We start from the raw sequence: 19,566 nt of genomic DNA, 5'->3' as shown, positions 1-19,566 counted from the left end.
ATTTCTAGCTGAATTACTCGTGTGTAACGGGTCGTGATCACAAGCTCAGACACCGACAACATGTGTGAACGAGAAAACCATTACAGGTCCCTGGAAGTCATTCGTAAGATAATAATAATAATAATAATAATAATAATTGCTTTAACTTATATAGTGCTTTTCTGGACACTCCACTCAAAGCGCTTTACAGGTAATGGGGATCCCCTCCACCACCCCCAGTGTGCAGCCCCACCTGGATGATGCGACGGCAGCCATAGTGCGCCAGAACGCTCACCACACATCAGCTATCAGTGGGGAGGAGAGCAGAGTAATGAAGCCAATTCACAGAGGGGGGTTATTAGGAGGCCATGATTGGTAAGGGCCAATGGGAAATTTGGCCAGGATGTGGGGGTTACACCCCTACTCTTTTCGAGAAACGCCCTGGGATTTTTAATGCCCACAGAGAGTCAGGACCTCGGTTTGACGTCTCATCCGAGGGACGGCGCCTGTTTACAGTATAGTGTCCCCGTCACTATACTGGGGCATTAGGACCCACATGGACCACAGGGTGAGCACCCCCTGCTGGTCCCACTAACACCTCTTCCAGTAGCAGCCTAGTTTTTCCCAGTGGTCTCTCATCCAGGTACTGGCAAGGCTCACACCCGCTTAGCTTCAGTGGGTTACCAGTTTCAGAGTGATTAGGCTGTTGGCAAGATGTTGCTTATTGTTCAAATTTATAATAAATAACCTATTCTGTACTTAATGTGTTACTTAAAGCAATATGAAAACTTAAAATGAGAACGTTGTGAATTATGCATTAGTTCACGGATAACTAATAAAGTAAACAGTTGCAGCGATAATGAACTCACCTGCGGCCAGTGAGCGTCTCCTCTGCGCATGTGTGGGACTCGGCTCGCCTGGCGCAGGTGAGTCTAATGTCTATGACGTCACGCAAACGCGACCATGCAGTTAGAATGTGGGAGTTTGATTCAGTAAAATACCTTTTGTAATTGTTTTTGGTAATTGTAATCCGGAGACGATACCTCTGCAGCTCCGACCTCGAACCGCAATAAAATGACTAGTGTGTTTTCACTTGGGCGATACGTTTTACGTTGGAATTTGTACAATAGAAAAAAAACACGTATTTATAATGAATCTGATGTTCATACTGCATAGTTATCATGTCCACAAAATGTTCCAGTGCGACTCCCTCCTTTAATGTTTATAAGAGGCTTGAGGTCTTCAGGTTTGTAATGATCTCTGGTAAGAGATTGTTCAGTATTTTCACTGTTTGCCCTTTACTTGTATTATTTGATTTTCAGTAAACCTTGGAAAATAAATAACTTCTTTGTTTCTACAAAGTTTAAGTGGAAAGCTTTCATGAAAGATAAAGAGCCTAAATTACACCCCCAGGTCAAAAATCCCCATTATTCTAGTGGAAGAATTCATAGAAGGACTACAAACACATTTACTTTAAACAAATCAAAATTTCCTGAAAAAAATTCAGTTTTTTCAAATTAATTTGACCCTCTCAATCAAACCCATCCTGTCAAACAGTATTGAAGGCCCAGCTGAGAAAGGGAACATTACACTGTTTGTTTTTGAGAAACACACATCATGAATTTGTTACCACTGTTGTGTCTCCACTACATAATTGCTTTTCTGCCACAAAGGGTTTTGTGTAATTTGACAGAGCAGAGGACTGGTGTTGTTTGCTGTGGAGTGGACAGGTCTGTGCTGAGGGGCAAACAGAAGACTCAATAAAATACACTTAAGCAGCATTTAATTCTTTATTACAATATTATACAGACAATACCCCATTATCCGATGTCTCAGAAATGTGTTTGATCCAAGCAGCTATATTTTACACACAAACACAGTTTCAAAAAATACAAGAACAGTACAAATACAGTATACACAACATCACACAGAGCATGTGAGAGATCAGAGAAGACACAGACAGACGTCTCCGCACACTAATCCTGTAAGCAGTGTGAAAGCTCTGCTCAGTGGTGCTCAACTCTCTTAGAACACATCCCAGGACTCTGGACACTGAACTGTGAGCAGTATTGACCCCTCCTCCAGACTCTGGACACTGGACTGTGAGCAGTACTGACCCCTCCTCCAGACTCTGGACACTGGACTGTGAGCAGTACTGACCCCTCCTCCAGAGTCTGGACACTGGACTGTGAGCAGTACTGACCCCTCCTCCAGACTCTGGACACTGGACTGTGAGCAGTACTGACCCCTCCTCCAGACTCTGGACACTGGACTGTGGGCAGTACTGACCCCTCCTCCAGACTCTGGACACTGGACTGTTATTAGTAGTAACAGTGTCACTCCACTGTGCTGAAGCTCAATTTAAATTGCAAAACACATCTACAGAGGCCTAGAGAGCACTCTGTGACACAGAGCTCAGTAGCTCCAGTGTCCAGGGACAGATGTCATTCAATGTTTTTCAATTTGCATCTAATTTGCACATTTGTCCCTTTAGTTGAGAATGTTCTGCTCACAATGTGTTTATGACTTGTCTCTTACTCTTTCTCTGAAATACTGAGACTGCACTGCTCATCAGTAACCCCAGAGTGAAGGTGCTCAGTGCTGTCTGCCCTGCTTCACACAGATGGGTCATTCTGCTGCTCTCTCATAGACTGACAGGCAGCTTAACTCAACTGTCCACTTTTCTGCTTCTTTGTATCACTAATATATTTATATCCTGTTTGTTGGCTTGTGAGTCTTCACAGAGCAATGGGGGGGTAGGCCAGTCCCTGAGACGTCAGCCTGTCTTGTGCAGAAGATCACAGAGGGTCTTCACAGGAAACAGGTCTGGGGTTTTAAGGTTATAAGGTGCTTTTCTGCTGGCTGTGTCCTTTAAACATGTTTTATTTCAAGAAAAGTAAGATCTTGTTGTCTGTGCTCTGTGTCAGAGTCACTGGCGATGGGACAGGACTCCTCTGTCTGTCTGGACCTGACTGGATTGTTATACCTTTATTTTAGTCTGATCACTTACACGCAGTGTTTTATCAGAGATGTGCTGCCCTAGAAGAATAACTCTACATCACCCCTGAGGCTGCAGTTAGTTCACCAACAGGTGAGATCACTGACTGACTGTACTTGTCTGTAAAGCAGAGAACAGCCTGTCTAGTGATGAGAGGAGGAGGCTGGTTGTCAGATGACATTTTCTCAAAATGAACAGCTGATGGTGAAGATCGAGATCTAAAAACTTTAACAGGATCTTCTGGGAAGTAGAGGCTCACCTGTGTGGAAGTCAGATACTGGGGACCAGTCAGCAGAGATTCAGAAGAGGCAGGACTTGTCTGAGCAACTTCCTAGAGATCTTCACACAAGATCTGGTCTGGTTAGATTTTCAGAAGGCTTTTGATAAAGTTCAGCATAAAAGATACATTCTCATTTCACAAGTGTTAGAAATTCCAGGAAAGGATTGTGTTTGGATTGAGAATTGGTTATTAAACAGAGAGCACAGATGAGAGGTCAGTTCTCTTATTAGGATGATGTAACTGGTGGAGTTTTTGCTGGTCTTCCTGATTTATGTCAGTGATCTACTTTCTGGTCCAGTTAGTAAACTAGTCAGGTTGCCCATGATACCAAACTAATAGGATTAGTAAACACTGTAGAAGCAGCAAAATATTTTCAAAAAGTCTTGGATCTGTCTAAATAGAACTAATCTATTATGTTAACATGTAGAATCAAATGTGTGGAACTTAAATGGAGGATATTTTATGTTCCAACTGTTTGTTACAGGATTAGAACTGCAGAAAGGTTTGAAATGAGAAGGGGGCATTGAGTCACAACAACAGGAACTGAGAAAACTCCTCCTTCTGACTCTTCCTCGTTCAGTACCCTTCCTTCTGTCTCTGTGCGGAGAGGCAGTCCAGCGTGACGAGAAAGAGACATTTTAAAGACGCTGAGACAGTGAGACACCATGGCTGAAGATGTGACCTACGCTGACATCAAATTCACTAACATACAGGGACAGAGGAGCCCAACCATCACCACTATTCCAGCACAGCCAGGATCCCCCCACAGTGAGTACAGACCCCCCACAGCTGCCTTCTACACTGGAACACTGTGATACTGTCTGTCTGCTGCACTGGAGCACTGTGATACTGTCTGTCTGCTGTACTGTAACACTGCGATACTGTCTGTCTACTAGACTGTAACACTGTGATACTGTCTGTCTGCTGCACTGGAACACTGTGATACTGTCTGTCTGCTAGACTGTAAAACTGTGATACTGTCTGTCTGCTAGACTGTAACACTGTGATACTGTCTGCTGCACTGTAACACTGTGATACTGTCTGTCTGCTACACTAGAACACTGTGATACTGTCTACTGCACTGTAACACTGTGATACTGTCTCTCTGCTGCACTGGAACACTGTGATACTGTCTGTCTGCTACACTAGAACACTGTGATACTGTCTACTGCACTGTAACACTGTGATACTGTCTGTCTGCTGCACTGTAAAACTGTGATACTGTCTGTCTGCTAGACTGTAACACTGTAATACTGTCTGCTGTACTGTAACACAGCGATAATGTCTGTCTGCTGCACTGGAACACTGTGATACTGTCTGTCTGCTGCACTGGAACACTGTGATACTGTCTACTGCACTGTAACACTGTGATACTGTCTATCTGCTGCACTGGAACACTGTGAAACTGTCTGTCTGCTAGGCTGTAAAACTGTGATACTGTCTGCTAGACTGTAATACTGTGATGCTGTCTGCTGCACTGGAACACTGTGATACTGTCTGTCTGCTGTACTGTAACACTGTGATACTGTCTGTCTGCTGCACTGTAACACTGTGATACTGTCTGTCTGCTGTACTGTAACACTGTGATACTGTCTGTCTGCTGCACTGTAACACTGTGATACTGTCTGGTGCACTGTAACACTGTGATACTGTCTGTCTGCTAGGCTGTAACACTGTGATACTGTCTGTCTGCTGCACTGTAAAACTGTGATACTGTCTGTCTGCTAGACTGTAACACTGTAATACTGTCTGCTAGACTGTAACACTGTAATACTGTCTGCTGCACTGGAACACTGTGATACTGTCTGTCTGCTGCACTGTAACATTGTGATACTGTCTGTCTGCTGCACTGTAACACTGAGATATTGTAAAGGGTCTCGGTTGTTTAGCATTAGTTATGAACTCTGATGTCATGACAGTATGTGTTACAAGTAGTCCAGAACTTGAATTTTCATGAAAGTTTAGGAGGCTGGACAACAGTCCAGATCTCCCTCACCTCTGCTAATCTGTGCTCTAATTCTCCATGATGTCATTTCCTGAAAAAGCAGGAATGATAGCCTGTCATTGTAGTGAGCGATCAGGTCAGATTGTAGAGATGTCTGACTTCTTCACAGGAAGATTCCACTGAATTTAAACAGTTAGTCCTGACAGATCTGTGTTTCCCAGTCCAGAAAGTGGTCTCTGGTGAGGAACACCTGACACAGAGTCCATGAGATCTTATTTGTGGGTTTGATGGTTGAGCTACTCACACTTAACACTGGCAGCTCGTGTACAGGTGGCCTTGAGATGTGATCAGGTGTTTGACTGCACATTCCAAGCTGGGTTTCTTCCCTCCCAAACTCAGCTGTATTATTAAGAGTCAAAGCTCTTCTGACTCCAGAGCAGCTGTGGGAGTCTGGGATGAGCTGTCCTGCTGTGTTGTTGAAGCCGATACCCTGGCTTCTCTCAGGACACAGCTGGGTGAGCTCCTGGATCAGTGAGCTCCTAACTACTGAACTGCTCTCGTTTCTCACTGTTCTTCTGTGTGGATGTGTTTTATACAGTCAGAAACCTGTGGAGTCTCTGAGTGAAGATGCTCAGAACAGACATATCCTTTAACTCCTCAGTGTGTCTAAGATGCCTTAAACTTGTGCACAACCACTAGTTTCTAAATTACATTGCACATATTGTTATAGAGACAAATAAATGTGACTGCACATAAATGTATTTATATTATTTATCTGTTTGTAACCCTTCTTCTATATAAAGCTGACACGACTGTAGTTTCCTGTTTGTTCTCTTGTGGTTTGGTTTTCTCCAGAATTTTCTCTCTCACTGCCCAGAGCTCTCGTTCATGTGAAGTCTGACCCCACTCGGACCACAGCGCAGGATGGGAGCTGTGTCTCCTCCTCACCCTCCCCAGCTGTGTGCCAGGCGGTCAGAGTTTCTTTATTAACCCGTCTCTCTCTCTGTCTCAGCCCAGCCCAGGTGCAGGAGGGGTCTGCTCATTGCTCTGGGAGTCACAGTGTGCGTCTTGCTGGCTGCAGTCGCTGTCGTGGGGATCTGTAAGTCTAACAGTCCATCATGTCCTTCTTACAGGGAAAAGAGTGTGTTTGAGAGTCACCTTCTTCATTCTCATCTCTTCAAGAACAAGAGACTCTTACCACTGGTGCTCACTCTGTCTTAGTGTGACTGTCAGTGTGCAGGCAGCCTGGCCTGAGACTTACAGCTGATCACAGTGTTTGCAGGCTGCAGAGGAACAGGTAAAGGTTTATTCCTGCTGAAAGAGAAGAGAAGAAACACAACGTTTTGGCTGTGGAGTCTCAGGTGTCTCTTGTTCCTGCGCATGCTGACACAGCTCCCTGCTGGAGTCGGGACTGGATCTGACTGTCAGCCTCACAGACACTATCCAGGAACACACTGGGAACACACCTCCTGCTACTGGGCTGGACAGAGTCCAGAGAGACAGGTTGTGCTGCTGGGCAGTACAGGACACTGACGCTGCACTGGGAGAGTGACCAGACACTGTCTTTCTCCTGCTGTCTCTCTGCCTCTCTCACTCTGTGCCTCTGTGAGTGTGATGGTGTCTCTCTGTCCTTCTCCCTCTCCCTCTCAGTCTAGTGTGTCTGCAGATGTTCCTCTGTCTCTGGCTGTGCCAGCGTCTACAGAGGGTTAGAGAGAGAGAGAATGAGCAAGAAGGAGAGGAGGAGGAGGGGTTTCTGAGTTCCTGTTTGCTGTCCAGTGCTTTACTGTCACTCTTACCTGGCAGAGACTCAGTGTGACTCAGTGTCCAATTGTCTCACTGGACCCTGCTAATACAGTCAGAACTATGGACACAGACAGCGTTTACACTGGGCTACAGAAACCAGCACAGGACGTGTACGAGACTGTGACCAGGAGAGCAGAGAGAGAGCCAGGAGGAGAGCAGACCAGTGAGTACAGAGCTGATGCACTGAGAGACTGAGAAACTGAGAGACTGAGAGACTGAGACACTGAGAGACCAAGACACTGAGACACTGAGAGACTGAGACACTGAGACAGTAGCACAGTAGCACTCTGATACACTGATACACTCACACAGTTATACTCTGATACACTGGTTCTGTAACACACTGATAAACTCTGACTTACTGTCGTCTGTCTGTGACTCTGACGGCGACTCACTGATACACAACAAGACAGAATGAAAGACCTGATCAGCTAACTGACGCAGTGAAAGGTCAACACACCTGCATACTGACACAGTGTGTGTCTGCTCTGCTGCACTATTTCACCTTTATATCTGATCTGTTCATGCCTGACATTTTATTCTTTGTGTTTCCTGGTCTCCTTGGCTGTTTCTATCTGACTCTCTTTGTGATCTCTCTCAGTCAGTCAGTCTGCACCAGTGGGTCTTCACTCTGACCACGGTGTATTTTCACTCCTCAGTGGTCAGTCACATGACCTCTTCACAGCTCTGGTGTGAGGAGACGCCTCTGTCAGTCCCCCTCCTGAAGTGTCTCACTCTGAGCCTTCAGCTGCTCACACCCCTCCTCCACAGTCAGTCCCAGTGACACCCTGCAGCTCCAGTCAGGGTGTCTGCTTGAGCTCCACTTCCCCGGCCACTCAGAGTCCTGCTGTGTCCAGTCTGTGGGGAGAATTCACCTGTCTCCCTCTCTCCCTGGCCAGGACAGTCCAGGAGTAGGAGCTGTGTGTCCATCAGCCTGGGAGTCACAGTGTGTGTCTTACTGGTCACAGTCATTGCCCTGGGGACAGTCTGTAAGTCTGATAGTCGCTCCTGTCATTTAATATGGACCTGTGTGAATCTGTGTCTAATCTTACAGTGATCAAATGGCTTTGTTGTCTGAGCAGCAAGAGTGGCTACACACAGTCACCCTTCTCTTTTATATGTGTGTGTGAAGCAATACCAGATATTCTGGGCTCTGATCAGCCTCTGGATATCTGCTGTTCAGGACTGTGGCTCCAGGCTGTGAGCTGCTGGGCTCAAGCTGCTCTCTTACTGCCTGAGACAGGAAGAGACTAAAAGTCACATGACCTGAAAGTCCTAATTGCACAAAGCCAGTGAAGTGTTTAATTTCTCAAAGTATTTTTAACACCACAGTTGTGTTTCCTGAAGGGCTGTAGCAGTGTGAAGTGTTGAGGTTTCTGTATTTGAGCCCTGTTGCCATGGTGAAGTTCCTCTGGTCATTCAGAGCTTCTCTGTGGGGAAGGTTGTGGTTTTGTCTTCAAAAGCTAAAACAGAAAATAGCAGTGAACAAGACTCATGATTATAGAGGTACAAACACACTATAAACACACAGAAAAGGTTGAGAAACATATAGTATTATTAACGAGAGTGAGAATATATGTACGAACAGGATTATAACTGATCTACCTACAATATATGTGTAAGTACAGAGCCTAGTGTGTTGGGAATGTCCTCATTCAGAAATGATGTCATATAATTCAGTATAATTAAAATAATGTTTACAGAGAGTTACAATTCAATATTCAATATAATGATTTAATTTAAATTGTTCACGTGTTGAATCTGTGTTCATGATCTTGAATTACCAGCAGGTCTCAGGGCTCTGGAGAGTCCTGTCTGCACAGAGCAACACCTGAGAGCAGGAATCAGTCTCTCTCCTCTTCCTTGAGCTCCTGCTGAGGCTGTTGTGTCCTTCCAGCAGTGTGCTGACCAGAGCTGAGCACAGTGTCCTACAGGGGGTTCACCAGTGTGCTGACCAGAGCTGAGCACAGTGTCCTACAGGGGGTTCACCAGTGTGCTGACCAGAGCTGAGCACAGTGTCCTACAGGGGGTTCACCAGTGTGCTGACCACAGCTGATCACAGTGTCTTACAGGGGGTTCACCAGTGTGCTGACCAGAGCTGAGCACAGTGTCCTACAGGGGGTTCACCAGTGTGCTGACCAGAGCTGAGCACAGTGTCCTACAGGGGGTTCACCAGTGTGCTGACCAGAGCTGAGCACAGTGTCCTACAGGGGGTTCACCAGTGTGCTGACCAGAGCTGAGCACAGTGTCCTACAGGGGGTTCACCAGTGTGCTGACCAGAGCTGAGCACAGTGTCCTACAGGGGGTTCACCAGTGTGCTGACCAGAGCTGAGCACAGTGTCCTACAGGGGGTTCACCAGTGTGCTGACCAGAGCTGAGCACAGTGTCCTACAGGGGGTTCACCAGTGTGTTGACCAGAGCTGAGCACAGTGTCCTACAGGGGGTTCACCAGTGTGCTGACCAGAGCTGAGCACAGTGTCCTACAGGGGGTTCACCAGTGTGCTGACCACAGCTGAGCACAGTGTCCTACAGGGGGTTTCACCAGTGTGCTGACCAGAGCTGGGCACAGTGTCCTACAGGGCGTTCACCAGTGTGCTGACCAGAGCTGAGCACAGTGTCCTACAGGGGGTTCACCAGTGAGCTGTAAACCTTCATCACAACCTCCCTGGGTTTCACCCCACTCTCTGTACACATCCCAGCAGGCTGTGCCCAGGCTGTCTGGATGAGGACAGAAGACTCTGCAGGAACACACAGGTCCTCTCAGGCGGAGCTTCCTGCAGCTCCCAGTCCCCCAGGAGAGCTGTCTGCTGTAGCTCCTGCTTCCTGTGTGGATCGCTGTGCTCTTATCTGTCCTCATCCAGACACACACCCTTTCTCAACTAGCACTGAAATACTCATGATATTAATTGTAAATCATTAGTTTAATTAAATAATTAAGATCAGAGATGCACAGACCAGGAGATGATAATACTACTGAAGTGGATCATTCCTGTGATTGATGGATCAGGCAGACAGAGACGGACAGCTGATATACAGATGACAGGCAGACAGATGAATCTGGTTGATTAAATGATGTTGTGTGTTCTGGGGCTGTGACCTGCAGTGTGGAAACAGAACAGCTCAGACTGGGAGAGAAGACTGCAGAAGAAGGAGGAGGAGCTGGAGAAGATGAAGTCGGAGCTGGAGGGAAACCAGAATAAATCTGAGACACACTGGAGTGAAGCTGAGAGATACAGGAGTGAAGCTGACAGATACAGGAAACAGCTGGAGAAGTTCTGTGTGGACCCTTCTACTGGGAAGACAAGTAAGTGTGTGTGTGGGAGTGAGAGTGAAGTGTGTGTGTGGGAGTGAGAGTGAAGTGTGTGTGTGGGGGGGGGAGTGAGAGAGTGTGTGTGTGTTGAGTGTGTGTGGGGGAGTGATAGTTGAGTGTGTGTGGGAGTGAGAGTGAAGTGTGTGTGTGGGAGTGAGAGTTGAGTGTGTGTGGGAGTGAGAGTGAAGTGTGTGTGTAGGAGTGAGAGTTGAGTGTGTGTGTGTAGGAGTGAGAGTGAAGTGTGTGTGTAGGAGTGAGAGTTGAGTGTGTGTAGGAGTGAGAGTTGAGTGTGTGTGTGGGAGTGAGAGTTGAGTGTGTGTGGGAGTGAGAGTGAAGTGTGTGTGTAGGAGTGAGAGTTGAGTGTGTGTGGGAGTGAGAGAGAAGTGTGTGTAGGAGTGAGAGTTGAGTGTGTGTGTAGGAGTGACAGGTCTGCAGGGTGAAACAGCAGCAGAGAGGAGAGAGAAGACCTGTTTCTTGGACAGAGCTGGTCTTCAGGTTGGTCTGGAGCTGCACTGACAGAGCAGACGGGTCTTCAGCAGGACTGTGAGCAGGGAGGGGTCTGGTCTGTCAGAGGAGTGAGAGGGTGACAGCAAGAGCTCTCTCCCTTTCTGTTTCTACATGAACATGTCGAGAATTTATAACCATCAGGACAGCTGGACTAGTGACTCCTCTGACCCAGAACTGTGTTGAGATCTTTCAGAAAGCAGCAGCAGTGATATCTGAGCTCAGTTCTTGATGCTGCTTTTGGAAACAGGTGTTTTTTTATAATAATGGTCTTGATTTCTGGACACAATGAGCTGTAGCTGGTGAACTGGCAGCTGTTCTGTCTGTGAGGAGCCCAGCTGTGCTCTGTAGGACTATAGGAGAGGAGACTGAGTGTGGAGACTGATGGTTTAGTGTGTGATCAGCCCTGAGGGTCCTGTGGTGTAGTGAGTGTGAGGGGTTGTGTCTGCTGGCTGTAGAAAACGTCTGTCCTTTTAACTCTACATGTGAGCTTCAGTGACAGTGAGTGACAGTGCTCTGCTCCAGCCTACAGAGCCCTCTGTACACACCTGTACACACCTGTAACATCTGTACACACCTGTGCACATCTGCACACATCAGGGCACCTCTTCCACCAGCACACAGGGGGCGCTGTCTCATACACTGGTAGTGATGGAGACAGAATTCTCACCTCATGTGTGTAACTGAGACACAGAACAGTCCTGTCATGTTGATGTTCTACACTGTGATTGTGAAGGTACAGGAAGTGACTCTACTGCAGTGTGTGGCGAGAGCTATGACTCCTGGGAAAGTAAGATCACAAGACGAGGGTGTAGAAACCCCAGTCTCAGCTGGTGCAGGACTCTCCTGAGACAGATTGCAGCCTGACTCCAGGTCTCAGCAGGAGCTGGAGCTGCTGCTGTTGGTAAGAGACGTGTTTGAGAAGACAGACAGACTCTCAGACATGAGGATAAGAGCCTCAGGGCTGTTCTCTACACAGTCAGAGACAATCAGGTAGAGACTCACTACTGACCCGTCTGTCAGTGTGAGTCTCAGTGCTGCAGGACTCCAGGAGAAACAGTACAGGAGCTCAGTGGTTGAGTGTCACTGAACTGAACTGAGAGTCTGTACAGAGGAGAGTCCTGAGGAATCCCTGAGGCTCAGTCAGTATTAATCCAGGTGATTCCCGTGTGTCTGTCTGTACAGAGGAGAGTCCTGAGGAATCCCTGAGGCTCAGTCAGTATTAATCCAGGTGATTTCCAGTGTGTCTGTCTGTACAGAGGAGAGTCCTGAGGAATCCCTGAGGCTCAGTCAGTATTAATCCAGGTGATTCCTGTGTGTCTGTCTGTACAGAGGAGAGTCCTGAGGAATCCCTGAGGCTCAGTCAGTATTAATCCAGGTGATTCCTGTGTGTCTGTCTGTCCAGAGGAGAGTCCTGAGGAATCCCTGAGGCTCAGTCAGTATTAATCCAGGTGATTCCTGTGTGTCTGTCTGTACAGAGGAGAGTCCTGAGGAATCCCTGAGGCTCAGTCAGTATTAATCCAGGTGATTCCTGTGTGTCTGTCTGTACAGAGGAGAGTCCTGAGGAATCCCTGAGGCTCAGTCAGTATTAATCCAGGTTATTCCTGTGTGTCTGTCTGTACAGAGCAGCAGTGCTGTCCAGAGGGATGGAAGGAGGGAGACTGTGGAAGATGTTACTACGTCTCTACAGACCCGAGATCCTGGGTGTCTGCGAATCAGTCCTGCTCGTCAGCGGGAGCTCAGCTGCTGGTGATTAATGACAAAAAGGAACTGGTGAGAACAAGAGATTCACCACAGTCTCACTGAGGGAGAGAGTTTAGTTTACATTCTGAAAACACTCCACTGAAAAGCCATTCAAAAATACAAGGAGAGTTTTAATGTTCTAAATAGGTTTTTAATCCTCCAAAAATATACTGAACTGAACCCAGGGCCACACTGCTGACCACTGCAGCACCTACGACTGTACCAATCCCCCAAAACATTTTCCCCATCACCCCCTCAAAAAAGAGGTTAATCTGTGTTTCCACTTCCAGAGTTTGAAAAGCAGTGACTATTTCCCCTGTACAGCCTGTGTGTGAACAGAGCAGAGTGAGCAGCAGTGTGAGAGATGAGAGTGTGGGGATGGATCTCTGCTCTACAGCTCACAGGCAGTGCTGCCCAACACCAGGCACAGTGAGATCATGCCCACTGTGTGCTCAGATACAGTTTCTGATCTCAGACCAGCCCTGTCCCAGGAGACACACTGCCCAGCTGACACCAGACCCACAACCTCCTTTCCTGCTGCTCTCACTGGCATGAAGGGCTGTGACAGTGTGGAACCAGCTACCCAGACAAGCCCCATCAGCGGGACGTTTAACTGTGGAAAAGCAGCTGTTTCCTGCTCACAGCTGCACGTTTCCAAGGAAACTCAGACACAGAGATAGAAAATATCTGGTTAGAAGAGGAACTGATGGATTTGAATTATTAATCAAGAAATGGCTGAGGTACTGTAATGAAGAGATGTTTATACATCCCAAACTGCCCTTGATGGTTACTGTCTGGAACAGTAGAAATGAAAGGTCTCTAGTAAAGACCTCTAACCTGGTCTTGACTCTCAGTGATGATGGGAAACACACGTTCTGATTGTCTCTGAATCCAGCTAATGAGGCTGGATATGTGAGCTGAGGTCACTCTGTATGTGTTCACTGTGAGTCTGTTCTCTTTTGTGAGGAGTAGGAAGATGTGTTCAGGTTCAGGTGTTCAGGCAGCTGGACTGAGTGTGTGTGTCCAGGGTGAGCTGACCTGGAGTCCAGCTGGACTGAGTGTGGGTGTCCAGGGTGAGCTGACCTGCTCTGTGTGTCTCTGCAGGAGCTCCTGGGAAGTCTAGTAAAGGACAACACTATCTACTGGATTGGTCTGAGCTGGAAGGCCTGGGAATCTCAGTGGAGATGGGTTGATGGAACAGTCCTGGACAAGGAAGTGTAAGTGTGTATAAGTGTGTGTGTTGTCTTGTGTTGTGTCTTGTGTTGTGTGTTTGTCAAGCCCACTTTATACTAGATGGTACATAAGCAGTTTCAAGGGTGTCACTGGGTCACTATTACAGATGAAACATGGTTTAGATACTGGAAAAATAGAATGTGGATTCTTACAGAACGTTAATCCACAGCACTGAGTCGGAATACACAGCCAGAGATGATGAAGTTCCAATTAATGCCATTAAAACAGATTACAGACCCCAGTGTATTTCACAATAAGAGTAAAAAAATGCAATTTTTAGAAAAAACCAGAACATCGCATGTCAGAAATTCTCTCTCAGTGTTGTCTTGCAGGAGGACTGGACTTCAGCCACACGCTTCAGTCCAGGTCTCTGCAGACAAGAGTCTCCTGAACATCACAGCTGTAGCTCCTCCCAGCTGTGTCACTTCAACCCCATCGAGAGACTCTCCAGCACTTTGTCTTCTGGAAATAATCTCAGAGACATAACAGCCTGGACTCACCTGTGATTCACATACACTCCTGCAGGAGACATGAGAGAGAAACCTCAGGCACACGTCTCACAACATCACAAGTTTAAGATCATGTCTCCACTGAAGTCAGATACTGTCTGACTGCTCTCTTCTCACACACAGCCTGTCTGTCTGCAGCTCTGAGTCTCTTCTCTGAGTAGTGAAATTCACTCTGTTTTCCCTACAGACAGATGGTCTGAAACAGGTTGACAATCCTAATTCACAAAGCAAGGGGACTTTTTATTCAGGAGCAGAATCCCCCACAGTCAGTGAGTAATTCAGGGGGCCTGAAGGAAGAAGCAGCTCTAAAGTGCTCAGAATGAGAACAAACTGAGCCCCTGCAGTGATCAGTCCCACTGACCTGTACTGCACTGCTGGTGTTTTATTGGTACTGTGGAGGAATCACTGCTCTGGCTGTGTTGTGTCTCAGGTCCACTGACTGTGTTTTCAGAGTCTCTAACTGTGGCAGGAAGTAATTCAAACAGACAAGTAAATATGATCTAACTTGTAAGAAACTGTAACTTGCTGAGTAAATCTTATTGATCAAAGAGAAAAGTTAACATGAGCTCCTATGTGTCAACAGCAATGTGAGGAATAACAGGACAGTTTTCACAGGAGGTCTTCTCTGAGACAGCAGAGGGAGCTGGAGAGAGAGGTGCTGGTGTGTTGAGGTGAGCAGACTGGCTCAGTGACTCTGATCTCCTTATCTCTCACAGGGTCACAGTTAACAAGGGATACTATGATGGAAACTGTGCCTTTGGATACTGGAGCCAGGGTTCATCAACTGTGTATTCAATAACCTGTGAATCAACTCACCCCAGGATCTGTGAGGGGGATGCTGTGACAGTCTGGCAGCCCCCCTCTCTGTCCTGAGGAGGAGGAGAGACCTGAGAGAGAGAGACAGTGTGTCTGCTGGGACTCATCTGCTGATTCCTGGAGACGATCCTGGTCTGTTGTCTCTCCACTGGTCCTCACTCTGTCTTTCCTTCTGTCCTCCAGGCTGGGAACAGATAGACAGCAACATGGGGATTTTATTCCAACTTTTTTAAATTTGTTGCATTTTTGTATTTTGAAATTATTTTTGTCAATGTTTATTTCTCAAAGGTAAAATTTCTGTTGTGTATTTTACAGATTACATTGTTAATATTTTGTATTTGAGACAATCCAGCCTGTGTGAAGATGTCTGGGCTGTGTCTTGCTGTGTCCAGTGGGACTCTGTGTGTCTGTTGTCTCCTCTGGACTGTCAGTATTAATGGAGTGAGGATCAGTTCAGTCAGTGTTAATGGAGTGAGGATCACTTCAGTCAGTATTAATGGAGTGAGGATCAGTTCAGTCAGTATGAATGGAGAAAGGGAGTTTGGTCATCTTCAGCCAGGGAGTTTCACAGAGCTGTGTCCAGCACCAGTGTGGGACGCGTCTGTCCAACCAGGTTCAGATGAAAGACAGGGCTCAGCCCCTTGCACAGAGCCGGAGTGGAGCTCTACAGCCTGGGCAGTGTTTCAGGTCACAGGGGGACGTGGACACTCTCCTCACACACAGGGGACCAGCAGGGTCCAGCCTCCTCCCACACAGGATTCAGTTTACCAGACTGAAAGGAGAGTTGAGATATTACTAATGTTCATAACCAGCCTTGTGGAACACAGAACCTTAACTGCATCTTTCAGTTGAATTGTTGCCTTTTCTTCTGTGCTGAATAGTGATCTGTAATCCCAGCGTGCACTGAGGCTCCAGCTGACATACTGACTGACCTGCTGTCTGGTCAGTGCAGGACCTGTGAACAGCTGGTCAGAGAAAAACTATAGAAACAAATGAGAAGTGAATAATGACACACAAGTCTGGATAGTGGCACTGATCATTCTGGAGTGTATTTTCATCACTCAGTTCACACAGCAGTAGAGGTTGTTGCTCTCAGACTCTGTTCTGTCTCAGGGGCTCCTGTGTCTCTGGGGCTGATGGGCTCTTTCCCTGCTGATGAGAATCGGCCCCCCAGCCCCCAGGCCTGACAGTCTTGAGCCTGAGATCACAGGGTGTAAAGGGATAGAAGACACAGGTCCAGGCCAGACTGGCCCAGGAGAAACCCAGTCAGTGAAGCAGTGGGAAGTCAGAATGAACACAGTGACACTGAGAGGTAGCCCTGCTGATGGGAATGGGGAGTATGAGCTGAAGCAGGCAGGGACACAGGGCAGTTTAGTTTAAAGCTCCACAGGCATCATTGTTAGCAAACAGCCACACAGGGAGTGTTCAGGAACAGCCAGAGAGGCAGAATGAGGGTCTCAGGAGCAGCACTGGTGCTGCTGGATACTAACAGGACAGCTGCCCTGGGGACCAGTGGAGAAGCAGCAGGAAGGTCAACAGCTCCTCCTCCCTCTAGAGACCCAGCCAGCTGCTCTTCCCTGGGGAGGCTGAGCCCCCTCTGCTTGGGCAGGAGAAGACTCTGGGATGCCCTCTGCTGGGCTGACAGCTCTGGCCTCTGCAGACAGTCCATCCTCTCCTTCTCCAGGGGTGCTGGGCAGGACCCCACTGGGCCTCTGGGGCACCACTGTCCACCCTCCTCTCCCACACCGCTTCTAGACACTGGGCTCTGAGATCCCCACTGCACTGGAGACCCTGGGCTCCCAGCAGACTCCTTCCTCTCCCCCTGCTGACCCTGACCTGGGACAGTCCAGCCCCTCCACAGCCCTGAGCTCAGGGTCCTGCAGGCTGGAGCCAGTCCTGTCCAGAGCACCAGCAGCTGCCACACCAGCTGGGCTCCTGGTGCAGAGAGACCCCCACACCAGTCCCACCAGCAGCAGGGTGACTGGGCCACAGCCCCACACTCACCTGCAGGGCTCCTGTCTCCTCCCTCTCAGACAGGCTGGGCTCCAGCACACTGCTGGCTCTCTGCTTCAGGCCCGACTCCCTCTCCTGAGCCCCTGTGGGTCAGCTGTCCAGTCACAGGGCTCCAGGCTGCAGTATTGCACATGACCACTAGAGGCACTGTCCCACTGCACCACCACACAGGGTGGATCCTGGCTCTGGAAAAGGACACATGACGAGTATAATTCTAAATCATAACTTATTGCAACTCGCTATACGATCGTTTTAAAATGGGATATTTCGATATCGGCGGTTACTCTGGATATTAAATTAACTACATTTACTACATCTTTAAATATGGACATTTCTTTCAAACGGTCTTAAATTGTTTGGTTAATTCTATTATAAATTCTATTATAATTTTATTATAAAGCATGTTATTAACTGTCATTATTGTGACTTGTCCTTCAAAAATACAATTTACGTTTGAATATGTGGACTTCGAATGTTTTTGGATATTAAAGTGAAAACGTAAGAAAGCCCGCAGTGTCAGTGAATTCGAAATAAAATAACAATAAAATGAAGCCTATTGATCAGGCTACAGCAGGGGGTGTCGATTCCGATAACTGTCCGCCGGCGGCGGTGGTGATACACGAGTCTATGGAGGGCTGGTTCACAGTGCAGTAGTGAGGGTCTGATGTGTATTAAACACCCGGATCATGTGACTGGGGTCTGAACTCTTTGTTTATGAAGAAGAAGATCCACAGCCAATCAGATCCCTGGATTGAGCCCAGCGATGTTGCGATTGGTCAGTGGGAGTTATTGCTGATTGGCAGTAACATTTCCCAATTATAGACGAGACTCGGTCCAGTTGCCCAATAAACTCCGGGTTTCATGAGAGGGGCGGGAATTTTAAATGTGTTGTTGTTCCTGTACGTCTAAGAAACAGAAAAGATTTATTTTTTAGCCAGAAGAGATTTAATCGGTGGCTTTTAGTGCTGTAGCTGTAAACTGTTGCTGTTTGTCTCGTATTTTGTTCGTCTGAACACATGAAATCACAGCGCTACGTTACACGAGTTGCTGTGGAAACTTTATTTCTGCTTCAGACACGGTGAGCCTCAGTGATCGTGAACCTTCGTGCAGATGAAGATGATGATGAAGAAGACGATGATGGTGAGACCCTCGTGTGTCAGAGCGCATCTTCTAACTGTTACTGGAGAAACAAGACTGAAGCTCAGACCTTTCCAAAGGCTGAGTCCCTGAGCTGTGAGGATCATGAGGACCAGCTGGACAGTCCACTGTCCACTCCACAGCCCTGAGGAAGGAGGTAGGCAGGATAAGATGTTTTATATCAGCAGCAGCTGAAGAGCTGGGAAAAGGTGTTTGTTTGGTCCAGTTAAACCCATAACCAGCTTGTTTAGCACCAGCCTCTCTCCTCTGTAGCTCTAAACTGTGTCCATGAGAGATATAGAATACAGACACAGATTCCATGTTGATTTGTCTGAGATGAAAATTTAGTTGTTACATTATTAAAATTTTATTTTGGAAGCCATAGAAAAGATATTGAGAGAATACAGATTGTAATTTAATCTTTATTTTAAAAGAATTGCCTGAACATCATAATTTACATGTTAATGTTTCCTGAAACATTATTGAGTATTCATTTTCAGAGACATATAATGTTTTAAATATATGTTGAATATATGTTGCTCTATATATATACACATATACCTGTACAGATCTTACACCAGTCTCTCTTTTCAGTTTGCTGTGTGTTATGTTTGTATTGTCTCTCTCTGTTCAATCTTATAACTGCTATCGTGATGTGGAATAGTGTTGTCAGCTGCTGTGTTGAAAGGAGCTGATCTCTGTTGTAGTAAACTGTGTTGTGCTCTTTGATCCCTCTGTCTGAGCTGCTCCTACACTGCTGTGGGTATTTTCTCAGGGACGGCCTCTGGAGAATCTGTACCAGCCTCAGGAATGGACACCGATATCAGCTGACTGTTCCTTCACTCCTTCATTCTGATAATTCACTACACTGATGTCCTGTTTTAACATAATAAAACACTCCTGAGCAAACTTTTAGTCACTTGTTTGTATCTTATTTATGTTTTTTAATTAAACACCAGGTTGTGAACACCTCTTCCATGTCTTGGGTTTTATTTCCAGTGTCTGTGAAGGAAACTGTGGTCTTCGTGGTGATGAGAGAGCTCTCTGCTAGTCATTATATCGAAGAGTTTCAGGGGAACGTCTGACATGAGCTCTGTGCCTTGTGAGGGGTGAGATTCTCATGGAGAACAGTGGAAAGGTGAAGCCTGATTGTCCACATGTATAATTCAAGTCTAATTCCATCCTACTGTCAAACTCAGAGCTGCTCAATACACACAGATGGAGTCACACTGACTCACTGCAACACCTTTCACAGTGAAGCAGAGTCCTGTGCAACAGGCAGGACTGACAGCCCCT

The 19,566-nt window shown here is 47.0% G+C and overlaps 1 protein-coding gene and 2 long non-coding RNA genes across 6 annotated transcripts in view; 2 read left to right on the top strand and 1 right to left on the bottom strand.

The window, feature by feature from the left end:
- Positions 1 to 19,179, top strand: part of LOC148640534 (uncharacterized) — a 28,453-nt gene extending 9,274 nt beyond the window's left edge. The window contains exon 2 of the long non-coding RNA XR_015930375.1: positions 18,442 to 19,179. This is a non-coding gene — a long non-coding RNA (uncharacterized LOC148640534). The remainder of the gene's footprint in view (positions 1 to 18,441) is intronic.
- LOC148640533 (killer cell lectin-like receptor subfamily B member 1B allele C) lies at positions 3,323 to 19,179 on the top strand. 4 transcript variants are annotated; one of them, XM_088619861.1, is made up of 8 exons: positions 3,323 to 3,337; positions 3,742 to 4,025; positions 6,215 to 6,301; positions 10,109 to 10,309; positions 12,444 to 12,592; positions 13,667 to 13,779; positions 15,021 to 18,427; positions 19,046 to 19,179. In XM_088619861.1, exons 2-7 carry the CDS (start codon positions 3,923 to 3,925, stop codon positions 15,175 to 15,177), a joined length of 810 nt encoding a protein of 269 aa, XP_088475987.1. In that variant the 5' UTR covers positions 3,323 to 3,337; positions 3,742 to 3,922; the 3' UTR covers positions 15,178 to 18,427; positions 19,046 to 19,179. The 4 variants fall into 4 exon arrangements, with proteins under 4 accessions (XP_088475987.1, XP_088475986.1, XP_088475990.1 ...); XM_088619860.1 differs by lacking the exons at positions 3,323 to 3,337; positions 3,742 to 4,025; positions 6,215 to 6,301 and adding exons at positions 6,506 to 7,168; positions 7,905 to 7,994; XM_088619864.1 differs by lacking the exons at positions 3,323 to 3,337; positions 3,742 to 4,025; positions 6,215 to 6,301; positions 15,021 to 18,427 and adding exons at positions 6,506 to 7,168; positions 7,905 to 7,994; positions 14,888 to 14,975.
- LOC148640535 (uncharacterized) lies at positions 14,025 to 17,213 on the bottom strand. The gene is made up of 2 exons (XR_015930383.1): positions 17,125 to 17,213; positions 14,025 to 15,304 (listed from the first exon to the last, which is right to left on the bottom strand). It is a non-coding gene; the product is annotated as an uncharacterized LOC148640535 (long non-coding RNA).
- Positions 19,180 to 19,566: the final 387 nt, after the last annotated feature.

The sequence above is a fragment of the Lepisosteus platostomus genome, chromosome 25, assembly GCF_059453375.1.
Source record: "Lepisosteus platostomus isolate fLepPlt1 chromosome 25, fLepPlt1.hap1, whole genome shotgun sequence".
Lineage (NCBI taxonomy): Eukaryota > Metazoa > Chordata > Actinopteri > Semionotiformes > Lepisosteidae > Lepisosteus > Lepisosteus platostomus.
The sequence above is the reverse complement of the archived record's forward strand: the minus strand, read 5'-3'. Positions and strand labels throughout refer to the sequence as shown.

Excerpts from the sequence above, each read along its gene's own strand:
- LOC148640533 (XM_088619860.1), top strand. The coding sequence starts at position 7,066 with ATGGACACAGACAGCGTTTACACTGGGCTACAGAAACCAGCACAGGAC. Across the intron at positions 10,310-12,443 it reads CCCTTCTACTGGGAAGACAA|AGCAGCAGTGCTGTCCAGAG; the intron begins GTAAGTGTGTGT and ends CTGTCTGTACAG. Across the intron at positions 12,593-13,666 it reads TTAATGACAAAAAGGAACTG|GAGCTCCTGGGAAGTCTAGT; the intron begins GTGAGAACAAGA and ends GTGTCTCTGCAG.